The sequence below is a fragment of the Nicotiana tomentosiformis genome, chromosome 12 (genome assembly GCF_000390325.3).
Source record: "Nicotiana tomentosiformis chromosome 12, ASM39032v3, whole genome shotgun sequence".
In the NCBI taxonomy this organism is placed as follows: Eukaryota; Viridiplantae; Streptophyta; class Magnoliopsida; order Solanales; family Solanaceae; genus Nicotiana; species Nicotiana tomentosiformis.
The window spans coordinates 130,475,319-130,499,890 of NC_090823.1; the positions used below are offsets into that span (position 1 = coordinate 130,475,319).

Here is a 24,572-nt window from a genome sequence, read left to right on the forward strand (position 1 = left end):
ACCTACATCTCAAATCTCGGAAAGACTTACGAAATCCGAACACCCATTCTGAGACGAGTCTAACCATACAAAAATTATCCAATTCCGATATCAAATGGACCTTCAAATCTTAAATTTTTCTTTTTGGAAAGTTTTAGAAAAACCTGATTTTTCTTCCAAAAATTCACAGATTCATGATATAAATGAGTATGAAATCATGAAATATAAACAATATAGGATAAGGAACACTTACCCCAATGTTTTCCCGTGAAAATCGCCCAAAATCGCCTCTTGAGGCTTTAGGTTTTGAAGATTTGGGAAATGAATCAAAACTCACATCCAAAAGTTATTTTGTTCAGCTGCAGGTGTCGCAATTGCGACCTGAGCTTCGCAAATGCGAAGAAACACTCACAATTGTGATGCCCTTCACAATCCCGCTGCCTTCGCAAATGCGAAGATTATGTCGCATTTTCGACAATTGGCCCTTCGCAATTGCGAAGATAAACTCGCAATTGCGAGAACTGCTGGCCTAGGCTTTCTTCGCAATTGCGATAAAAATCTCGCAATTGCCATACCTGCTTGGTTCGCATTTGCAATGTCTGATCTCGCAATTGCGAGATCAGAGGCCTGCAACAGGTTCAGTTATACCAGAAAAGTTTTCTAAGTTCAAAACATCTCGTGGCCTATCTGAAACTCACACGAGCCCCTCGGGACCTTATCCAAATATGTCAACAAGTCCCGTAACATCATACGGACTTACTCGGGGTCTCAAATCACATCAAATAACATCGAAATTGCAATTTACACCTCGATTCGCACTTTGAGTTTTAAACTTTTTAATTTTCAAATATTGTGCCAAAACATATTAAATGAATCTGGAATGACTTCAAATTTGGCACACAAGTCATAAATGACATAACGGAGCTATTCACATTTCCAGAATCGGATTCCGGCCCCGATATCAAAAAGTCAACCCCGTGGTCAAACTTGGAAGTCTTTAGCCTTTAAATTGCTAGTTCCGTTAAATGGCCATAACTTGAGTTAGGAACCTCCAAATTATATTTCGGGCATACGCCCAAGTCCCAAATCATGATAAGGAGTACCGGAACTGTCAAAATACTGATCCAGGTCTGTTTGCTAAAAAATTTGATCAAAGTCAACTCGGTTGAGTTTTAAAGCTCTATTTCACATTTTAATCCATTTTTCACATGAAAACTTTCCGAAAAATTGTACGAACTGCGTACACAAGTCGAGGAATCATAAATGGTGCTTTTAGAGGTCTTAGAACACAGAATTACTTATTAAATTTAAAGATGACATTTTGGGTCATCACATTCTCCACCTCTAAAACAAACATTCGTCCTCGAACTTGAGTTAGAAAATAAATACTTAAGGTGGTGAAAAGGTGTGGATATTTACTCCGCATGTCTGACTCGGACTCCCAGGTAGATGCCGTTACCGGCTGACCTCTCCATAGCACCCGAACTGAAGGATAACTCTTAAACCTCAACTGTCGCATCTGTCGGGCTAGAATAGCCACCGGCTCCTCCTCGTAAGTCAAATTGTTGTCCAATTGGGCTGAGCTGAAATCTAACACATGGGACGGATCACCATGATATTTTCGGTGCATAGACACATAGAAGACCGGATGAACTGCTGATAAACTAGGTGGTAATGCAAGCATGTAGGCTACTTCACCCACCCTTTCAAGAATTTCAAAGGGTCCGATATACCTAGGGCTCAACTTGCCCTTCTTCCCGAACCTCATTACACCTTTCATAGGTGAAACCCAAAAAAATATTCTTTCTCCAACCATGAATGTAATATCACGAACTTTACGGTCGGCATAACTCTTTTGCGTAGACTGAGCTGTGCGAAGTCGATCCTGAATAATCTTGACCTTATCCAAGGCATCCTGTACCAAATCGGTACCCAACAACCGAGCCTCTCCCAGTTCAAACCAACCAACTAGCGATCGGCATTGCCTTCTGTATAATGCCTCATAAAGAGCCATCTGAATGCTCGACTGGTAGCTATTATTATAAGCAAACTCAGCAAGTGGTAAGAAATGATCCCAAGAACCTCCAAAGTCTATAACACAAGCGCGGAGCATATCTTCCAATATCTGAATAGTGCACTCTAATTGTCCGTCTGTCTGTGGATGAAATGTTATACTCAACTCCACCCGCGTGCCTAACTCACGATGTACAGCCCTCCAAAAATGTGAGGTAAACTGTGTACCTCGATCTGAAATAATAGACACGAGCATACTGTGAAGGCGGACAATCTCACGAATGTAAATTTCAGCTAACCTCTCTGAAGAATAGGTAACTGCCACTGGAATGAAATGTGCTGACTTGGTCAACCTGTCCATAATGACCCAAACTACGTCAAATTTTCTCTGAGTCCGTGGGAGCCCAACAACAAAATCCATAGTGATACACTCCCACTTCCACTCAGGAATTTCTAACTTCTTAAGCAAACCACCATGTCTCTGATGCTCGTACTTAACTTGCTGACAATTCAGACACAGAGCTACATATGCAACTATATCCTTTTTCATTCTCTTCCACCAATAATGTTGCCGCAAATTTTGATACATTTTGGTGGTACCTGGATGATTAGAATACCTGGAACTATGTGCTTCTTCAAGAATTAATTCATGAAGCCCATCCACATTAGGCACACAAATACGACCCTACATTCGTAGAACCCCATCTTCCCCCACAGCAACCTGTTTGGCATCACTGTGTCGCACCGTGTCCTTAAGGACAAGTAAGTGAGGATCATCATACTGCCTCTCTCTGATGCGCTCATATAAAGAAGACCGAGCGAATGTGCAAGCTAGAACCCGACTAGGTTCTGAAATATCTAACCTCGCGAACTGATTGGCCAAAGTCTGAACATCTGTAGCTAATGGCCTCTCACCAATCAGAATATATGCAAGACTGCCCATACTCACAGCCTTTCTACTCAAAGCATCGGCCACCACATTGGCTTTTCCGGGGTGATACAAAATGGTGATATCATAGTCTTTCAATAACTCCAACCATCTTCTCTGCCTCAAATTAAGATCTTTTTGTTTGAACAGATACTGAAGGCTACGATGATCAGTAAATACCTCACACGAGACATCATAGAGGTAATGCCTCCAAATCTTCAGCGCATGAACAATGGCTGCTAATTCTAAGTCATGAACAGGATAATTCTTCTCGTGAACTTTCAACTGTCGCGACGAATATGCAATTACCTTGCCATCTTGCATTAATACTGCACCAAGCCCAATGTGAGATGCGTCACAATATACCGTATACAATCCTGAACCTGTGGGTAATACCAATACTGGCGTCGTAGTCAAAGCGGTCTTGATCTTCTGAAAGCTCATCTCACACTCGTCTGACCATCTGAATAAGACACCTTTCTGGGTCAATCTGGTCAATGGTCTTGCTATAGATGAAAACCCTTCCACGAACCCACGATAATAACCTGCTAAACCCAGGAAACTTCGGATCTCTGTAACTGAAGTAGGTCTAGGCCAATTCTGAACATCCTCAATCTTCTTAGGATCCACCTCTATGCCTTCTGCCGATACAACATGCCCCAAAAAGGCAACTAAGTCTAACCAAAATGGCGCCTAACATTTCACTTGCTAGGCAAGCCAACGTTAGAATAATATTAACCAATTTTTAAACTATTTTTTTAAATTATTAATAATCAAGGGAACAAAAGCGGAAGCAAAGTTTGAAATATAGTAAAATAATCCATAAAACAACAACGGTGTCTAAATACCATCCCAGAATTGGTGTCACAAGTGCACAAGCTTTTAGAATAAATACAAATAAAGGACTAAATAAAATAACGTTGTCTGGAAATAAACACACAGCTAAAGTAAATTAGACTGGGATTTCAGAACTGCGGACGCCATGCAGTTATACCTCAAGTTTCCTTCGAATAGCTGAAAATCGAGCAAGTCTATGGCACATCGCTGGGACCAACTCTGAAATCTGTACAGAGTGTAGTATCAGTACAACCGACCCCATGTACTGGTAAGTGCTGAGCCAAACCTCGATGAAGTAGTGACGAGGCTAAGGCGGTTCACTTACATTAACTTGTACGCAATATTAATAACAACAACAAATATAGAAATAAATCAGGTAACTCATTTATAATAATTGAATCCCACCCAACAGTCATAATCCATTATTATTTTAACTAATTATGTTGCAGCGTGCAACCCGCTCTCACAATATATTCACATTCAATTCTGTTGCAGCGTGCAACCCGCTCTCCCAATATTTTCCTTTTAATCAAGTCTGTCATATATTTATTTCAATCAAGTATATATATAGACTTTTAAATAAGTCTGTTGCGCCGTGCAATCCGATCCCCCAATATTGACTTTTCAATAAGTCTATTGCGGCGTGCAACCCGATCCTCCAATATGGACTTTTAATAAGTCTGTTGTGGCGTGCAACCCGATCCTCCAATATTGACTTATAATAAGTGTGTTGCGGCGTGCAACCTGATCCTCCAATATATCCATTTCAATCAATTCTTATAGAAAATATTTTCCCAATAAATGCAACAATTAATATAAAATTATAAGACAACAAGCATACAACAATTATGATTTAATTATGAAACAAACAATGACAAATAGCAAATTATTATAGAGATCGGGGAGAAAATAGGCAGTTTAATATTTAATATGCTAAATGTCAAATAACAATTAAAACACATAATTCAAATAACATGTAACAATTAATGCAGGAATTCAAGAATTAATATTTGATAAAGAATAAGAGAGAAATAATTATTATAATAATTAATTTATGATTTAAAATAATTTATGATTTTTCATGTAAGCAGGCAAACAATTAATTTGACGACATATAGACACTCGTCTTCTCGCCTATACGTCGTTCACATGCAATTCACATAACAAATAATTAAAGGGCTCTATTCCCTCAAGTCAAGGTTAACCCCGACACTTACCTCGCTTTGCAAATTCCAATCAATTACTCAACCACAGCTTTTCCTTTTAAATTTGTCTCCAAAAGCTTCAAATCTATTCACAAACAATTCGATATATTCAATACTAATCATAGGAATTAATTCCATATGAATTTACTAATTTTTCGGATAAAATCCGAAATTCATTAAAATATTCAGTAGTGGGACCCATGTCTCAAATCTCAGAAAGACTTACGAAATTCAAACACCCATTCTTAGACGAGTCCAACCATACAAAAATTATCCAATTCCGATATCAAATGGACCTTCAAATCTTAAATTTTCATTTTTGGAAAGTTTTAGAAAAACCTGATTTTTCTTCCATAAATTCACGTATTCATGATATAAATGAGTATGAAATCATGAAATATAAACAATATAGGATAAGGAATACTTACCTCAATATTTTCCCGTAAAAATCGCCCAAAATCGCCTCTTGAGGCTTTAGGTATTGAAGATTTGAGAAATGAATCAAAACTCCCGTCCAAAAGTCATTTTGTTCAGTTGCAAGTGTCGCAATTGCGACCTGAGCTTTGCAAATGCGAAGCTCGCAAATGCGAAGAAACACTCGCAATTGCGATGCCCTTCACAATCTCGCTGCCTTCGAAAATGCGAAGATTATGTCGCATTTGCGACAATTGGTCCTTCGCAATTGCGAAGATAAACTCGCAATTGCGAGATCAGAGGCCTGCAACGGGTTCAGTTATACCAGCAAAATTTTCTAAGTTCAAAACATCCCGTGGCCTATCCGAAACTCACCTGAGCCCCTCGGGACCTTATCCAAATATCACAACAAGTCTCGTAATATCATACGGACTTACTCGGGGTCTCAAATCACATCAAATAACATCCAAATTGCAATTCACACTTCGATTCGCACTTTGAGTTTTAAACTTTTTAATTTGCAAATTTTGTGCCAAAATATATTAAATGAATCCGGAATGACTTCAAATTTGGCACACAAGTCATAAATGACATAATGGAGCTATTCACATTTCTAGAATCGGATTCCGGCCCCGATATCAAAAAGTCAACCCCATGGTCAAACTTAAAAGTCTTTAGCTTTTAAATTGCTAGTTCCGTTAAATGGCTATAACTTGAGTTAGGAACCTCCAAATTAGATTTCGGGCATACGCCCAAGTCCCAAATCACGATACGGAGTACCGAAACTGTTAAAATACTGATCTGGGTCCGTTTGCTAAAAATATTGACCAAAGTCAACTCAATTGAGTTTTAAAGCTCTATTTCATATTTTAATCCATTTTGCACATAAAAACTTTCCGAAAAATTATACGGACTGCGCACGCAAGTCGAAGAATGATAAATGGTGCTTTTCTAAGTCTTAGAACACAGAATTACTTATTAAATTTAAAGATGGCATTTTGGGTCATCACAGTTATGGGTTGTTTAGTAATTTAGTTGCTAAAATATTTATCACTTACTATATGAATTCTATCTTTACTATTTAATTGAAGAAAATTTCGATTCACAAATACTAAAATGAGTAATTAAATTAATTAGTCAAGGTTGGCTTGCCTGACAATGATGTTAGACCTCATCACGACCTTTAATGGGTTTTGGGTCATGACACAATAATAACAACATATGCCTAAGCATGATTTTTAATATGAGTCTCAGCTCAATTTTCTCTGACACGTAGAGAATGTACGGATATCAACAGATTATTCAACTATACAGTCCCATGGAATTTGACCAAGTCATAATTCCTACGGTGCATGCCCACACGCCTGTCACCTAGCATGTGTGTCACCTCAAAACCAATCATCTAACACATAATCCAGGGTTTCATACCCTCATGACCAAATTTAGAACTGTTACTTACCTCAAACCGTGTAATTCTTTATTCCGCTATGCCTTGCCCCTAGAATTGATCTCCGAAAGCCTCGTATCTAGCCACAATTAATTCGATTCAGTCAATACCAATTATTGTAATTAATTCCATAAGAAAATACTAAGTTTCCAATAAAAATCCGAAATTCACTCAAAAATCGCCCGTGAGAATCAATTCTCGGAACCTGACAAAATTTACAAAATATGAATGCCCATCCAACCACGAGTCCAACCATACAAATTTCACCAAATTCCGACATCAACTCGACCCTCAAATCTTCAATTAAATTCTTTGAAGATTTATACCATTTTCAACCCAATCTTTACCCATTTGAACTCAATAATCTTTTCATAAACCTTATTGGTATGTGTATGTATAAATAATACTCTAACACCCTAGAATCATACTTTTAATTACCCATCTTTACTCCAAACCCGAAATTGAAGAATTGGGAAAGAAATTCTTACCTCTTTGAAGCCCCAGCAAGATCCTTGTGAAATCTTCAAACCTTGAACAAGAATTGATGGATAAATGACCAAGTCTTCACTTTCTCTATCTAAAATGCTCTCACCTCTCTCTAAAATGTCAGATTTTGGCTAAAACAAAGCTTCAAGGATTATAAATCGAAGTTGGGTCGGGTCAAAAATTAGAAAGAATGGAAGCCCTGACGCAGTTATGCGATCACATAACACATATGCGGTCCGCATATTGGCCTCATAATTTGGCCTCCAAAGCTGGGCGTGACTGACCCGGTCTGCTGTCAGTATGTGTCCCGCATACCTATTCTGCGATCGCATAATACACCGCAGAACAGGTCTGCGATCGCATAATGCACCGCAGATTTTCCTCAAATCTTGCCCCTCTCCTGATCCACTCTGCGACCATTATGCGGTCCGCAAAGTGATTCTGCGACCGCATAGTGGTCGCAGAAATGACCCTTTTTCTGGCAAATTTTTTTTTTACACATCGGTGCATTGTTCAACCCAAAAAGTCCGAGCTTTGTACTAATTGATCTACCTCGGCACCACAAAACCTTAATTTCCTTAGCAAAATTTTTCCGGGGTCATTACATATAAGTCAACATCCGGTCAACCTTTTCAACTTAAATTCTAAACCTTGGAACTAAGTGTTCCAAATCATTCCAAAACCTCACTGGACCCGATCCAATTACCCCGGCAAACTAAATAACAACCGTAAATCATATTTTGAGCAGTAAATGGGGGAACGGGATTGCAATAGTCAAAACAACCGTCCGGGTCGTTACAAAAATTTTAGTTAAAGGGGTTCAAAAAAGAAAAAAAATTATAAAGTTACACGAGATTGTGGCTAGTGGGAATTGAACCAGTAATCTCACAAAGATTTTAAACCACCTTAGCCGCTGAATGGGGTGAAATTGGTTGATAACAGGTGGTTGAATGATAAAGTGACACGTGGAACCAAAGACAGGTAGAGGATGAGTCGACAAATAACTGACATCAGGTGCGAAGTTTATAACTGGTACCAGGTGGATAGCGAAGGAAGCATAACCGAATATAGAGATTCAAAGGCTTGACAACGGATAAGCATTTAATGAGCAGTTGTTACAAAGAATATTTGCATTCAAAGCCTTATACGCCCATCAATAACATTTTTATTCTTGTTCTAGCTTGTTTCTAGGATCTTGTCTCCCTAGGTAGAGGGATAAATAGTGGGGTTAACAACCATAATAGACACATGAAACATTCACAAAAGTTGTAATCTATTTTCTTACTATGATAAACTCAAGCATTTGAAATCTTTCTTGCTCTTGTCATCGGAAAGGTTAAGTCTTTAACCATGCTTGTTATTTCCTTTAACTTTATTCGCTAATCTAATTTTTATTCTTATTTATTTATTTATCATTTTTGAATTAAACCGATTCGGTTATTTATAAATCACGCTATAAATTCAATTGTACCAAAATTAAAGTACCTAAAAACTTAAAACATTTTTACTACGTACCTAGCTAAAAATTGCTATGCATGAAGCATGATCATTGACACATAGGCGGAATCAGGATTTGAAACTTATAAGTTCGGGATTTTAAATCTTTTAAGTTAGTCGATACTAAATTATTTTTTCATAATCAATAAATTTTGTAAGAGAAAAAGTACATGGTTTGGATTAAAACTATTTGATTCGATCGAACTCGGAGCTTCTACTCTCCCTCCGCTCGTACTTATCGCCGTGGAGATAAAGACTCTTTATTAGCAAAAAATAAAGATAATAACAACAACAATAACAGTAACAACCGATTAATAGTTGACGGTAGCGAAACTTCTTTGCCTTAATTTCATCCCTAATTATTTCCAGGACCTGAAGGGCTCTTATGTATCGGAGCACCAATTGCAGCAATACTCTGACTCAGATCTCTTGCTATCACTGTGGAACCAAAACAAAAGAAAAATTGTTCATTAAATATATTCTTTTAGTTGCATGACAATTTCATAGAAGATTGATAAATAAAATACAAAAAAAAAACTTATTAGATCATTTTATTCGATTATAGACTACTTCTGTATAAAAGTTGCAGTGTTTTTTGGTAACAATGTAAATATTACCATTGACAACAGCAAACGATTACACTTATAGAGCACCTAATTCTGACCACATACTTTACGCCTCCAACACACAAAAAAACCCAGCTAATTACAAAGAGCTTGTCGAACTAAACTCCTATATTCTTTGCTTTCTTTAACTTTTGAAGTAACTCTATTTTTCTATAACTTCTTAATTTGTGTAACTACCTCTGCTCTATTTACAGGTGTGGTATATTTAAGTGGGTGTTTGGACATAAGAATTGTAAAATTTCGGAAAAAGTGAATTTTTTTTTTTGTGAAAATGATATTTGAAAATTAGAGTTGTGTTTGGACATGAATATAATTTTGAGTTATTTTTAATTTTTTGTAAGTGATCTGAGTGAATTTTAAAAAATAACTTTTTGGAGCTTTTAAATTTTTTGAAAAATTCAAAATTCACCTTCAAGTAAAAATTAAAAATTTTATGGCCAAACATTAATTTCGAAAAAAAATAAAATATAATTAACTTACTCGCCCTATCCATTCTTGTGGGTGCTACAGGGGAGAGCAATCCAGCCAAAAGTAATAAGAACATAAAGAAAGTAAGCGCAGCCTTGTAAAACATTGTCTCAAGCACAAAATAGAAATTAATTTTGAAAGAAATAGTAGCTTTTGTTTAACGAGTGTCAATTTATTTATAGGGAAAAGGGGGCTCAATTTCACTATCCTCTTAATTTTGAAGTTTTATAATTTCTTTCAAAAAGTCAAGTCTCCTCTTAAATTCCACAATTTGATTTACAATTTTCAAAATTAAACAGCAGAAGGTCATGTCAAGTCTTAAATGCTACTCCCTTTAGTAAATATTCTAAGAAAGTAATGTGTGCTCTAGACATGTACGAACCGAACAAATCGAAAACTCAAATCAAATCGATTAAAAAATTCGACTAGGTTTGGTTTGATTTGGTTTAGTATTGAATAAAATAAATTCGAAACAAATCGACATACAAATATATAATTTTTTATAGATAATTTAAAGACTTTATATATACTTTTATTTAAAAAATGTCTAGAAATATTTGAGATCTTCTCATGGGATATAATATTTAATAGAATTATAAAGTGCATTTATTTTTATTTACTTTAAATAATAGATTGTATCACTTTCTTATTATGTGTTATTGACGTTTCATATTCATATGTCAAGATTTATTACTCCACCCATTTCAATTTAGGGGAAAAGGCCAAATTTGTACCTCCACTTTGGTGAATTGTTCACGTTTATACCTCGTTCTACTTTCTGTCTAAATATGTCCCTACAGTTAGCAAAGTAGATAAAATCACCTCTAAACCTAAAAGATCTCCAAACGTGGCAATGGGCCGAACTGGACAAATATCAATCCAAATTAAAAGACCTATGCCCATTTCTTTGACCTAACTATCCAACCATCTTATGGGTCTCACATCTCTCTCTTAATTCAAGTATTCAACCGCAACTTTTCTTCTTCCTCGTTTCTTCTTTTCCAGTTCTTGTTCTTCCTTCTTTTTTCTTTTTCTTTTTCATTTATGACTGGGAAATCATGGTTCATGATAAGGTAACCAACTAAAAATTTTATCAAAAAGAAAATATTGTGAGCAGAAAACTTAAAATCAATTTGAAAAATTTAGAAGATTCCATAATAAAATGAAAATTAAGTACACATTGAATAGCAAATCATCAGTCGAAAAAAAGGTTTTTTATGACAAAATGAAACAGACAAATCTTGTTTCTTTTTCTTCTCCCTTTTTTCATGTTCTGATAATCATTTATTTCTACAAGACGAAGAAATAGAACATGGAAATAGATAACTCGGAGATGGATCCCTCTTTCTAACCTTCCCCCTCTAAATATTTGCAGTAAAAACCACAAATAAAATCCAAAATATGTAGAAAAATTAGCTTATGTGTGCACATTAAACCATTTGAGTCCCTGACACAGAAAAGAAAAAGAAGAGAGCTCTCTTTCTCATGATTTGATGGAAGAGAAAAAGAGCGGTCGATGGCGGCGACTGCGGCAGCTTAGCCGTGGAGGAACGAAGAGGAGTGAGCAATCATCAGGCAGCGAGTCTTGCAATTTCTCCGACGACACCGATTCGACGACCTCTTCATTGTCATCGTCGATTTGTTTCCATATTTTGACCCATTCATTTGTGATAGTTGGGTCGGATATGGGTCTTTTAATTTGGGTTGATATTTGTCCAGTTGGCAAATTAATTCAGGGGTCCCATTGCCACGTTGGAATATGTTAGAATTAGGGGCGATTTTATCTACTTTGCTAATGGTAGGGACATATTTAGACGGAAAGTAGAACGAGGTATAAACGTGAATAATTTACCAAAGTGGAGCTACAAATCTAGTCTTTTTCCTTTCAATTTATATGAACTCATTTGACTGGGCACGGAGTTTAAGGAAAGAAAGAAGACTTTTGAATTTGTGGTGTAAAATGAGGCACATATATTTTGTATGGCTATAAATCCTTGTGTAAAGGTAAATTGTTGCCAAATAAGGAAAGGGGTCATTCTTTTTTGCACGGACTAAAAAGAAAATAGATTCACATAAATTGAAACGGATGGAGTATATATTTTTCGAATTTGAAGTGGTATTTCGATAATCTAAAATTACATAGAACATATCATTATTTAGGTATCATATTGATTTTATGTTTAATTATTAAATTTGGTTAACCCTGAAAGCGTACATTAACCAAAAATTATTGGTAGACGACTAAGAAAATAAACTATTATGTTATAATAAAAACAATTCTCCCATAAGATCACTTTAATAGATCATATGTTTGTTATTTATTTTTAATTTTTAGTAAACATATATTCACTTATCAAAATTTTATCAATAACTTTAATAATCCAAGATTGAAATAATATTCATGTAACAAAAAAACCGAAAAAACCGAAAAAGCCGACAAAACCGAACCAATCCTAACCGATATAATTGGTTTTGATAAAATCCGAACCAATCCGATCCATGTACACCCTTACTCATAACAACCGGCCCTAGTTATAAATATGATGTTTTGTACATAGAATGAATATCGTAATCATAATTTAATATGCGCTTTTTTCGCTTTTACTCTGTGCCATAAACTATTTATGTTCGATAACCCATAAAAGTATAATACATATATATACGAAAAAATATATTTTGAGAGCGGTTATACTGTATCATTTTCCCGTTGTAAATCACTAAGTAGCCATACAATATTCGGCCCAACTAATGCTTAAAAATCTCATACCTTTCTTGGTTGGACCAACCCAACCGGCGATTGGAATAACAAAGAAGTGAAACTAGAAGAAAATTTCCAAATAACGTTAGATATTGAAGAGAAAATTTTGTTCTTCTACTATGAGTTCCTGAATCTACAAGATTGTTTTGGGGGAAATTAGACTATGATTAGCATGAATTTCAGATGAAAATATGTAAACAAAAACAAAAAAATAAGTTGTAGATGCTTATAATATAAGAATGTAAAGGATATTAAATGGGTTCTTTACGCAAATAACCGACCGAATTCATTATTTACTTTTTCAAGTCGATATATATTATACATATATTATATATTCGATAGCTATTTTTAGTTTAGCTAGTTGAGTTGGGTAATATTTAGGTTAGTTCTTCGGGTTTTTTTATAACAAGTATTCGAGTACAACAAGAAGGTGCGTCATTCATAGTACTAATATATACTTTTCCGATTTATTGCGGGCTGATTATTGGGTGTTCGGCCAAACAAGTATTTTATAGAGAACTAACAACAAATTCTATTGTTAACTGGCTATTTTGATCATTTAGAACAACTCAATAAATATAGGAAAAATTACATTGTATACCCGTTGTAAAGATAATAGTCGAAAAATGTATAAATTTTTTATATTTTGTATATATATATATATATATATATATATATATATATATATATATATATATATATATATATATATTATACAAATTTTATACATTTCTTCGGCTACCAAATATAAATAATTTTTGACGCGGGCTAAAAATAATAATACCCCATAAATAAATTTAGTAGATCGATTTACTAGGCCCTATCAAGCTTGTAATTATAAATGTGATCAAAACATAGATATCATCCGTCACACATGCTACGGGGAAAGAGCAATTGCAGTAAAAAGTGGGAAAATTACTAAGTTATGTTTATTTATAAGTAGCTTATTATTAAAATTGGTCAATTCATAATATAAGCTAAATATTAATAATATTAGCCAATTAGCTATTTGTAGCAAAAAACAAATGTCAAATTTTTGCTTTCTTATGAGTAGGTGTTATTATAATAGATTAGGTACATCTTAAGGAGTTTGAATTTGAGTTTTGAATGATTTGGTGAAGTTTTGAGGTGGTTTGAATTGAAAATTCGAAGTAAAAACTGAACATGAAAAACATAATATGTGTATCACACGGTGTATCACTTGTGTATCACATATGTATCTTATTTGTATCAATTGTGTATCACATGTATTCCTGTGTGTGAGATACATGCGTGATACATGTGTCGGAGAAGCTTTTTTTAACTCGATTTAATTACGAATTTTGATACAAAACCAGTCCAAATCACCTCCAATCTTCCTCAAATTTTATATATTGGCTTATCTATATATTTTTAATGAATTTCAACTATACCCATTGAAAAAAGTTCCTTTTTGCTTAGATTTATGAATTTTGTGTTTTTCTTTTTTGTATTTCATCACCTTATTTGCTACCTCATCCATGAAATTTCTTTTCCGTCTTGTATCTAATGTTGCTAATAACGTTTAAAATATGGAAGGAGATTTTTGCATGTGATTCTTTGAGAGAAAGAACCTTATTTATTTGGTTCTTCAATTTTTATGTGTTTGACTACTTTTGGTAAGTTTAGTCAGTGCGTCTTGAATTTTAATTTTTTACTTTAAATTTTCAGGACAAAAATGTCTTAAGTTGTCCTGAAGTTAAGATTTTTAGTTTAAAATATCAGGACAAAATAAGGACCGACTAATCTCTAAATAGCATTCATGAGAATGACTAAGTTTAAATTTCAGGACAAATAAGTTCAGACTAATCTCTAAATAGTATCTATGAGAATGACTACACGTGCACTTCCCCTACATTATAAGCATCGACAACTTTTCTTTACATACTTTCATATGAAATTCATGCTAATCATATTCTAATTTCTCCAAAACAACATTGTACATTCAGGCACCCATAGTAGAAGAGCAGAATTTTCTCTTTAATATCTGACATTATTTGGAAAATAATTGGTTAGTGAAATTCAGCTGTCATAGTTTTTCCAACTCAGCTGGTTTTGCAATTTTTGCTAATAATAGTCGGTAAAGTGGTCAAACAAATGATATTTTTGTTGTTAACCAACTTAAAAAGGTCTATGTAATAGTATATTTACTTAGAGGGTAAATTCTGTAACTCTTTTAACTAATGGGGATAATATTAAATATGGTGAGTGAGTGAAAATGAAAGGGAAAAAAAACTGAAAAACATATATTAAATTGGGTGGGTGAGTGGGGACTCACGTTCCTTTCTCAGTAGCATTTACCTGAGAGTAGACGAATTGAATATGGGGCAAAGACTTTGACAAAGTATTGTCTACTTTTAGGGGTCGTTTGGCAGGGGTATAAGAACAATGTTTTAAAAGGTTCCTGTTTTACTTAACACAGGGCGAGGCGTATGCCCCAAGACATGGAGCGTAAGTCCCATAAATTTTTAAATTTATTAATTTATAAATTAATAAAATAGAAAAATAATCATAAAAATATATAAAGTACATTAAGATAAAAATCAACTATAACGTCTTGTCTTCAAACGATCAAAAGATCATAATATTTTAAAACATATTATAAAAGATTATATGATTTACCTCTCTAAAAGTTAATAATCAATAAACTCCATCAATAATGTAGTTTTAAATATTACGCCTTTCGAGTAAATATAAAATTGCTTTCAAATAGTAAAATAATTAAAGTTTGATAATTTTGAGAGACATAGAACTAAAATATGAATACGAGTAGCAAGTGAAGACATAAATTTTTTCTATTAATTCAAATAATATTAGCTCTCCGATGTTCTCAATTAGTAAATATAAAATATCATTACTCATTATTTGAGTTATTCTCAATCTTCATATTTCTATAGATGAATAAAACTTTAATCATTCATTTGTTAAAGAAATTTGAGTGTGAACAATGTTAATCAGGGACTTTGATGCATGATTTGCGCTAGGATTTATGAGGCGGGCTCCGAGCGAAGAGCGTTAGGCGTGTTTCGGGCGTACAGTCGGGCGTTGGGGGCATAAGTCTCACAGAACTAAGCCCCACACGTGAGCCTCAGGGCGTTTTGATAGTGCCCCGCCTAGGGTGAGCCCCGAGGCGTGTCCTAAGAAAGCCTTTTAAAATACTGTATAAGAATAATGCTGAATAAGGTGTATTAATAATGCAAACATTGGTTATGCAGAGATTATTTCTTATCCGTTGTTTAGTGTAGTGTATTAAATATTAAAATGCATTGCATAAACTTTTAAGAAAATTAGTTATTTACAAAAATATCCTCCATATTCTTTAACTTTAAGGAACTTTAAGGATAATTTTATCTTCAACCATGCTAATGCATGCATTAATAGTCTTAGTATTGCTAATACCATCATGATTTGTAATATATATATATATATATATATATATATATATATTATATTATATTAAAAGGAGGAACCTTTAAAGCTAAAAGTTAAATTACTTATTTACCCCTTATATTAACCTACTAAATACTATATTTAATAATTAAAAAGAAACTAAAGCGTCCAAAGAGACCCAACGGTTTTGAGGAAAATTTCAAACTCCCATCACCGAATGTAAATATTGTCCAAATTTAGCAAAGGATGGTACATTTGGATGCACAGATTTCGTTTCTTCCAATATGCTACATTTGTCCAATGGTAGAAATATATTTTGAGGAATAAATTGATATTCATGCCTATGGAACGCAAAGTCAACTCCAAAGTGAATAAACAATTAAGCAACAATAAAACCGGGTTCTATTCATTCATTCTTGAATTATTTATCTTTTGTGATTTATGAAATGCAGTATCTATAAATAGGAGTAGAATAGATAGTTATGATCTCTCATGTGAGTGAGTTCTAATATTTTTCTTCCTTCACGCTATGTGTATTTTTATCTATTCAGTTGATGATTATGTTACTTCTTTAAATCTTTTATTTTCTTTTGTGTTATCACTGCTTTTTTCATTGTATTTGAATATTCCAAACAACATAGAAATTTAAGAAATAAACAATTTAGGTTCTATTCTAATAGACCACTGAGTGAGACGAAACTTGGAAATATGTGTATAAGTCATGTAATTTAAAACTATGATATAAGACCTTATTTTAATGCCTTGGATAACATCTTTCAACTGTAATGGATCTGTAGTAGAAGTTAGAACAATTCTCTCTTTTAATATGGGATTCTAAAAAAATAAAGGTATAAAGGATAATCTTGCAATAGATTTCTTTTGGAATTAAAAATTATAGTCTTGGACAGATAGAGTTGGAGCAATTTAAACACTTGAGAAACGTTGCTCATAGTAAAAAACAAATTAATTATGCAAATACTCTACATGTGTTTAAATGGTTTAAACACCTAATTGAGTTTAATTTGGATGATTGATATGTTTTAATTCATAATAATAATTTTATTATTCTCTGTGTATATACTTGTGTGTTTACAAATACCAATAAAAATTCAATATATTTACTTATGCATTGTTGAACTGGTTACTTGACATGCTACTTAGAAATATTGACCCTTCAAAAGACTTATACAATGGGTCACTATGCTATAAAGTATGTGTTTATCGAAAAAAATTCAATATTCCCCCGAAAATGAAAGATATCCTTTCAAAATCAAAATAAATATCACATGCTTCTAAGAAACTTGTACTTTATATTCTCTCATGTATAGTTATTCAAACATTCTGTTTTAATAATATTAATATTATTACATAGGTGTGAACTACATGACTTAACGACGCACGTGCCGAGAAACGAGTATTACTTATACATAGGATAATACCAAATTGGTTGTATAACTAATACTTGCATTATTAGTAATACATATGTTGAAAAAGTGTACCAAACAAGGGATTCGTAATACCGAAAGCTAATGCATGCATTATTTTCTCTAATGCATCCTACCAAGCGATCCCTTAAAGTAAGGTTATGACTAATAGAACATAATTTAGTCTTCTATTTAAGAAAGAAAACAATTCCCTATTCTTTTTCATACAGATCATGTTCTGGATTCCCCATTTTAGAAAGATGAGCTACAAGAAACTAGAACCAGACAACTGAACCAAACTTCACCTGAAGTGGAGTTTCCAGATTTCTCGAACGTTAGAGGAGCCGTCTGTAACTTCAGCAACTAGAGAAGCCGCTAGAATACCTGATTAAGTAAAAGTTCATGAGGTTAATTTCATGTTGAAACTCTTAAAACGAGCGAAAAACATCCACTGGAAATAATGGAAAGGGTTAAAGCAACGACGATAGAAAAGGAACAGTGACCAGTAAGACGAGCAAACTAGCAGCAATGGAGTTTTATAAGTGTATGTTTAGCGCCAGCTTTAACAGTAAGTAAGGTACAATGCTACCACAAGGACGCTGATATGAAACTTTAGGACTGAGCTCGCTACCCCGATTGGATATATACTAAGAGCGTAGTAACTGGAATCCATCCTCATGATAATCCAAGAGGATTAGTCGCTCCTCTGTTTCCAGTATGCATAGGATGCAACGAAATCTTGAGCTCTTTCTATAGGAAACTAGGCATTAGATGGATCATATACTTCACACGCTCGCAAATACATATGATAAAACTATGTGTAATTCTTTAACCCTAAAAGGCAGTCACAAGGGAGTGAGATAAGACATAACTGATAACCTACATTTAACAGCTAATACGAATACCAGTTTCATAATTCAACATCTTCAGAGAACAACTCTCCATTTCGCAAATAGAAAATGTAGTAGGAAGTATATAAATGTCACTTTTCGAAGAATAAAGAGTAAAAGTAGACAGAGTAGCTCACCGTCTTTCTCCACAATCGAAATAAATCGCCTTGATCCACCACCGACACCAAAATAATGCTTCTTTGCAGCTAGATATACAATTCCATGAGGACTATGTAAGCACTGCACAAAGAAGAAAAAGGACGGAAAGAAAGATATAGCTTAGAAGTGAGGAAATTCAATGATAAAACTATATTAAAACTCAAATCAAAACAAACCTTTTTAATAAGTTTGTACAGAGTAGGTAAAGTAGAAACTGAGTACACTGTCTCTGCCATGAGAATTATATCATAACCAGCAGCCTTATCAACTGTTTTACAGCTTTTTGTGCCACCTTCATCAGCAAGTACATGAGGAAGAATCAGATGAGCTTCACTCCAGTCACTAGCAAAAAAGCGAACTTCAGCGCTATCATTATCTGTGGCCAACAAATTCTGTTGGATATTTGCATTGACATTTGGAATAGTTAGGCATTGCAGCACCTCAGCATTGAAGTCATGAAAATGTACAGCACGAGCACCCTAATACACCAAAAGCAAAATGCTTAATCAAGAGGACGACGAGACAAGCAATCACAAATCACTTCAAGCATTCATGTACCTTCAGACAGGCAAAAATTCCAGGAAGACCATGACCACAACCAAGCTGAAAACAAGTGAAAGAGAGTCAACAAGTAAATAATGTGAGATAATTACAAGAGTCATGTACTAAGTCAAGTTAAGTTGGAAAATCTAAGCGCATTAGGGTGTCTATCCCTCAGGACAATCACAACAAAAGCTAATAGCGATAATGACAGTGACAATAACCATTACAAACTCTTATTTCAATGAGCAACATGAAGACGTTACAACGACATTTTATAGAAAATCAACATTTCCACTGGCAATCACAAATTTTAACTCAAATGATTATTATGTTCAATCAAAAGGGAAAGGGGAAAAAGTAAAAAGGGAAGGAGGAAAAAATAAAATTTAAAATGGAAGGGGGGGAAAACAACTAAACAAACAAAGGAGAAGACTTCTATTAAGTGAAAAACCTGAGTCAAGTGACAGGGGACTGATCGGAGATGCAAAATTTCCTCTCTGGGTACTCAATAGAAACTTCTAGTGTCATAATCGATAAGCACTTGCACAAGTACAGTATAAAAGATCAACCATGTGACTTGTATAGGGAAAGAAAATACTGTTAAACGGAAAAATACTTTAATATGCTTAATGAACAATCTGACCCTACTACTTGCATACAGTCTATGTTGCGTGGATTCTCCAAAATACCTCCAACCTGCGTTGGATTCTCCAAAAATACACCTTTTTTGGAAAATCCGACACGCACCCCACGATATTTTCATAGAGTCCGAGCAACACAGCATACAGTAATTCAGACATCATTTTGACTAAAATTGGAATGAGAAGGTAAATGGAAAAAACCAATGCAAGAGTGGATTTAATAAGTTAGGATTAGCAGTCTCTACGCATAGCAGAAGATCAAAGATTCACCTCCACAATAGGAGCCCACCTCTAAAACTCTTTTTCCAGTCAGTGACAATTGCCCACTTTGCATCTCGGAGTTCAGAGTCTTCACTAAATCTAATGAACCTTCCCACAATTTCAGCCCGCCTGCAAAAAGAGAATAACACAAATGAGAATATCAGTCATCTAGGTGCACTTCACATCCTAATTAGTGACCAATAATCGCCACTGTATCTTCCATTAATGGACTTGCCAATCATTAGTGTCTAACTGGGAGTTGACAAGCATAAAATTTCTGTACTGAGTCGTTTCTTCCTCAATTTAGCTGTATGAGCTTCATCATGTTTTTCTCCATTAACATCAAACAATAAATTTAACCTCAGTGTAACCACACCCACATGAAAGGAAACCAGCCAACAGTATATCAAACTTCTAACACTAGAACAGATATTATAGCGTGTGTTAGTGAAGATATCACTCACTCGACAGTTGCAGATGGCTTCTATGTCCTGAGTCGTGTTTCAATGCAACATCAATGTCGTAGATTAAGATTGTACAGAAGTATTTTGACTCTTTCCTTGTTATTTGAGAAGTTTATCATTACTATGATTTCTCTTAGATGAATTATAGTTTTTATTATAAAATGTTGTTCCATTTAATTGAGGATGGTTTCTAGCTATAAGTTAATCAATCAACTACGCCTCAATTTCATAGCAAGTTGGGTCAACTATATGAACTCTCTATATCTATTTTACTCCATTCAGGTCCATTTCATTCCAATATCAATTATTGTTTTGTAGTAAAATTAGGACTCTAAATCTCTCACTTATTCCTTCATGGATAACTAGTTAATTCTCAACCAATCTATACAGACATTTTCCTCCCATTTTAGGTCCTTTCACAAAACTCCTCCTTGATGTAATTCTAGGTTTACCTCGTCTCCTTAAAATTCCAATTGCAACCATCATTTGCCACACCAATGAAAAGGTACATCTGAAAATCTATGTAGGACATGATCAAACAATTTCATGAGACCTCATTTTATCCTCTATGACTATGTGTGCTACTTTTACCCTATGTGATCATTTTTAATCATGTCTAATCTTATGTGGTTGTCCATATATCATTGCATATGTATTCCCCATGAAATTCACCTCGTGAAAATTTTGGACTTAGAAACCCAAAATTCATTCATATAATGCTACAAGATTGACTATTTTCACTTTGGTCGTAAACCTACCACAACGCTCCTCTTATATTTCAAAGTAATATTTACTGCACCACTACTTTATGTTGTTTCTTTGGTTATCTCTACTATTTTGGTGTCAATACTTTTCTTTTCTTCAATATTTCATCCTTAGTTTTTTACTCTTGTATTTTTCAAGCATGTTTTGAAAACGCCTTTAATGAGCTGAGGGCCAAATGCAAACAGTCTCTCTATCTCACACTAGACCCCATTTGTGGGCTGGGTATGTTGTTGTTGTACTAACTTTATTCAGCAATAAAAATTGACATATATTACCTATAATTCCTGATTTAGTAAACTAAAAACATTCATACTTAAACCACATTCAAATAAATAAAGTTCACGCAATTCAAGTTGAAGTATCAGTAGTTATAATGAGCACCAAAGAGGTAAAGAGGAGAACTAAATTGTCACAGACCTTCATATTTGCCGGGGACTAAATCTGAATTAGACAAACCAAATACTTCCTTTGTACTCACCCTTCCCTAACAGAGAAGTGAACACTCGTTAGGGCAACCAAATATAATTGAAGCTAAATCATTCTTGAGCTCAGCAAATAACAAACCACTGTATCTCAGTATGTCCATAATATTTTTAAAAGAAAAAAGAAGATCAACAAATTGAATCTTTTAGCATGTTCATAAATCTGTCTAAATGTTGATTGAAACAAGTTATTTTTAACTAAAAGCCGGCATATTTGTAAAGAAAAAATGACTGAACTTATCAAAAAAAAAAATCTTTGAGAGAAAATATTTCTTCAATTCAAAGTAACCAAACACTGAAAAACATAATTTAAAAGATGCACTAAGCTCCCGTTCGGTCCGGAAAAGGGCCGAATCACAAGGTCTATTGTACATGGCTTTATATTACATTTCTGGCTGATTACACAGTTCGAACCCGTGACCTATTGATTACCTGACATCAAGTTTACCAGTTACGCCAAGGCTTCACTTCTACTGAAACATAATTTCATCAAGAAAAATATTTTTGCCGTATATAAAACACCCCCATAGAGTTAATGGAAAAAATAGAACTAATCTTACCTTAAGTAAAGCAAGGCCATCCAAATTTATAGGCTCCACATTAAACTCCACATTTGATATAACCTACTCAAGATACAAAAATAAATTCATTTTACTATTCATGACTAACCACTTAACAAAATAATGTAATATGTTGTTGTATTTGTATTTGTACAAAAGGGAGTACCTGTGAGGAAAGTACTTCAACAGAAGGAGGTGGAGGTGGAAGAGGCTTGTTTTCTGGGACATCAAGAAATCCTAACCCAAACCCAGATTGGGATTTTTCATCAAACAGACGAAATGGTTCGGGTCCAGTTGCTGACGTGTTCGCCTCCATAGCCAAGCTGAAAAGTTTTGAGCTTTCAGTGTGGACGGCAACCGATGGAAGTACACGGCATCTTAAACGGGCTTGCTTATTGGGCCTTTTTTTTGGCTAATAAGGCTTTTTTTTTTTAATTGAAACTATTTATATTCGGTAGTCGAAAAAGTGTATAAAATATATAGTCGCTCTCAAAATAATAACTAAAAATATATCTATTCATATATATATATATATACACACACTTTTTTGGCTACCGAAAATAAATAATTTCTGACACGGATTAAAAGTGAAAAAAGTCCTAATGACCATTTTTGGGCCCAGTATAATAAGGGTGATTTGCAAAAATAGGAATATTTGGGGAAAAATAAAAAATACCATATTTAAAACTGGTAATTGAAAAATAGTCACGGTTTCAAAAGTAATCGAAATTTAGTTACTTTTTCATATAAAGATAAAATCTGAACAAAAATACTCCTAAAAATCCGGAAATACTCCACCATAATATGTTGGAGTTCAATTTTTTTTACATGATCTTTCAGCATAATATGCTGGAGTTTCAACATAATATGCCGGAAGTTTATATGCAAGAGCTCCATAAATCCAACATATTATGCGGGAACTTTCCATGTGCTAGATTTCCAACATAATATGCTAGAAGCTTATATGCATGAGCTCCATAATCCCGCATGTTATGTTAGAATTTTTCGTGTTTTAGCAAAATAGTGACTATTTTTTAATAAATTTACAAATATTGGTTATTTTTCAATTATCAGTCCGAAAATTGACTAGCATATGCTATTTTCACGGAATATTGGTGCCATCATTTATATTTGGACCCCAATAAGGAAAGTTAAAAAAATAGTTCCCGATTGTAATTTTGAAGTACATTGATTAGAATTTTTTGGAAAAGTCACATGGTGAAGCGTTGGAATTAATATTACAAGTTATGGTAGTCGTCATAAAATTCTGGCAGTTGCTATATTTTTGTGTAATTGGCTACGCAATTTCTGATAAATTACCAGAATTTTTGCATTATGGCTAAAATTCTAGTGGTCGTCAGGATTCTTCGTACTTTAAAATACTGTGCACTTTAAAATTTTGACCAGTGTGCTTTACATTTCTAACATGGGGCTATTTTTTCAGAAAACAGATTTTTTTAACTGGATTAAAAATTAAATGGTGATTTTAAAAAAGTCCGTCCGACATAATTTTGCCATGTAATAATTAATATGCTTAAAAGGGAAAGAGGAAAAGGAGAAAAAATACTCCTGTGTCAAATATTATCAGTCGATTATTAAAAATAGGTGTCTCGAATTATTTGTCATTTTAGAAATTCAAAATATAATTGATTATTTTTTTCCTTTACCCTTAGTAATAATTGTTTTTGAAGATGGAGATAACACTAAAATAAAATAAATATTCAATGAAGAGAGATTTTATCTTAAGACATAAATAAGGATAAAATAGTCTAATTTCTTTTCTAATTAAAGTTTAAGTGGCGTGTAAAAAAGAAACACGACAGATAATTTAAGACTGAGAGAGTAAAAACAACGCCCACATTTTTGTGGTATGCCCAATGGCTTTGTGATCTACTGTTATTTGTGTTCTCTGTCATATGCTATTTTAATAAAGTATATTTAACATATTCTACTCGAAATAGAGAGGATACAAACCGGAAATGTAACAAAGAATCATTTTGTCATTCGAATCAATTTGAGCAAAAATCATTTTGTCAAATTTATATATTAGGCCAAATACATATACAGCCCTGTTCAATTTGGTCTCATTTTTTATTTTGGCACTTTATCTCAGTATTGTTTTATTTTGGCCCTCCAACTCTATTTCTTACCTTTTTATTTTAACACAAAAGCTGAAATCAGTGCAAAAAAATATAACGCGTGTGTATACACAAATCTGGGATGTAATAAATATCCAATTAAATGTTGTTCATCCTTCTTTTAGACGTGGATTCACTTCAAAGTTCAAGCTTATATGAAATAAATGATGAAAAAATAA

The 24,572-nt window shown here is 33.9% G+C and overlaps 1 protein-coding gene and 1 long non-coding RNA gene across 2 annotated transcripts; both read right to left on the reverse strand.

The window, feature by feature from the left end:
• Positions 1–8,910: 8,910 nt before the first annotated feature.
• Positions 8,911–10,050, reverse strand: LOC104116310 (uncharacterized). The gene is made up of 2 exons (XR_690822.4): positions 9,913–10,050; positions 8,911–9,244 (listed from the first exon to the last, which is right to left on the reverse strand). It is a non-coding gene; the product is annotated as an uncharacterized lncRNA (long non-coding RNA).
• Positions 10,051–17,509: 7,459 nt separating this feature from the next.
• Positions 17,510–22,645, reverse strand: LOC104116309 (uncharacterized). The gene is made up of 8 exons (XM_009627135.4): positions 22,422–22,645; positions 22,256–22,318; positions 21,631–21,697; positions 20,013–20,113; positions 19,098–19,142; positions 18,716–19,018; positions 18,518–18,620; positions 17,510–17,874 (listed from the first exon to the last, which is right to left on the reverse strand). Exons 1-8 carry the CDS (start codon positions 22,569–22,571, stop codon positions 17,792–17,794), a joined length of 915 nt encoding a protein of 304 aa, XP_009625430.1. The 5' UTR covers positions 22,572–22,645; the 3' UTR covers positions 17,510–17,791.
• Between the last annotated feature and the right edge of the window lie 1,927 nt (positions 22,646–24,572).

Bases quoted from the DNA above. Each gene is read 5' to 3' on its own strand.
- LOC104116309 (XM_009627135.4), bottom strand. From the start codon at position 22,571: ATGGAGGCGAACACGTCAGCAACTGGACCCGAACCATTTCGTCTGTTT. The intron at 20,114-21,630 runs GTCTGTGACAAT...CTCTTTTTGCAG, and splicing joins AGTCCCCGGCAAATATGAAG to GCGGGCTGAAATTGTGGGAA. The intron at 17,875-18,517 runs GTGAGCTACTCT...TTACTTAATCAG, and splicing joins TTCGATTGTGGAGAAAGACG to GTATTCTAGCGGCTTCTCTA.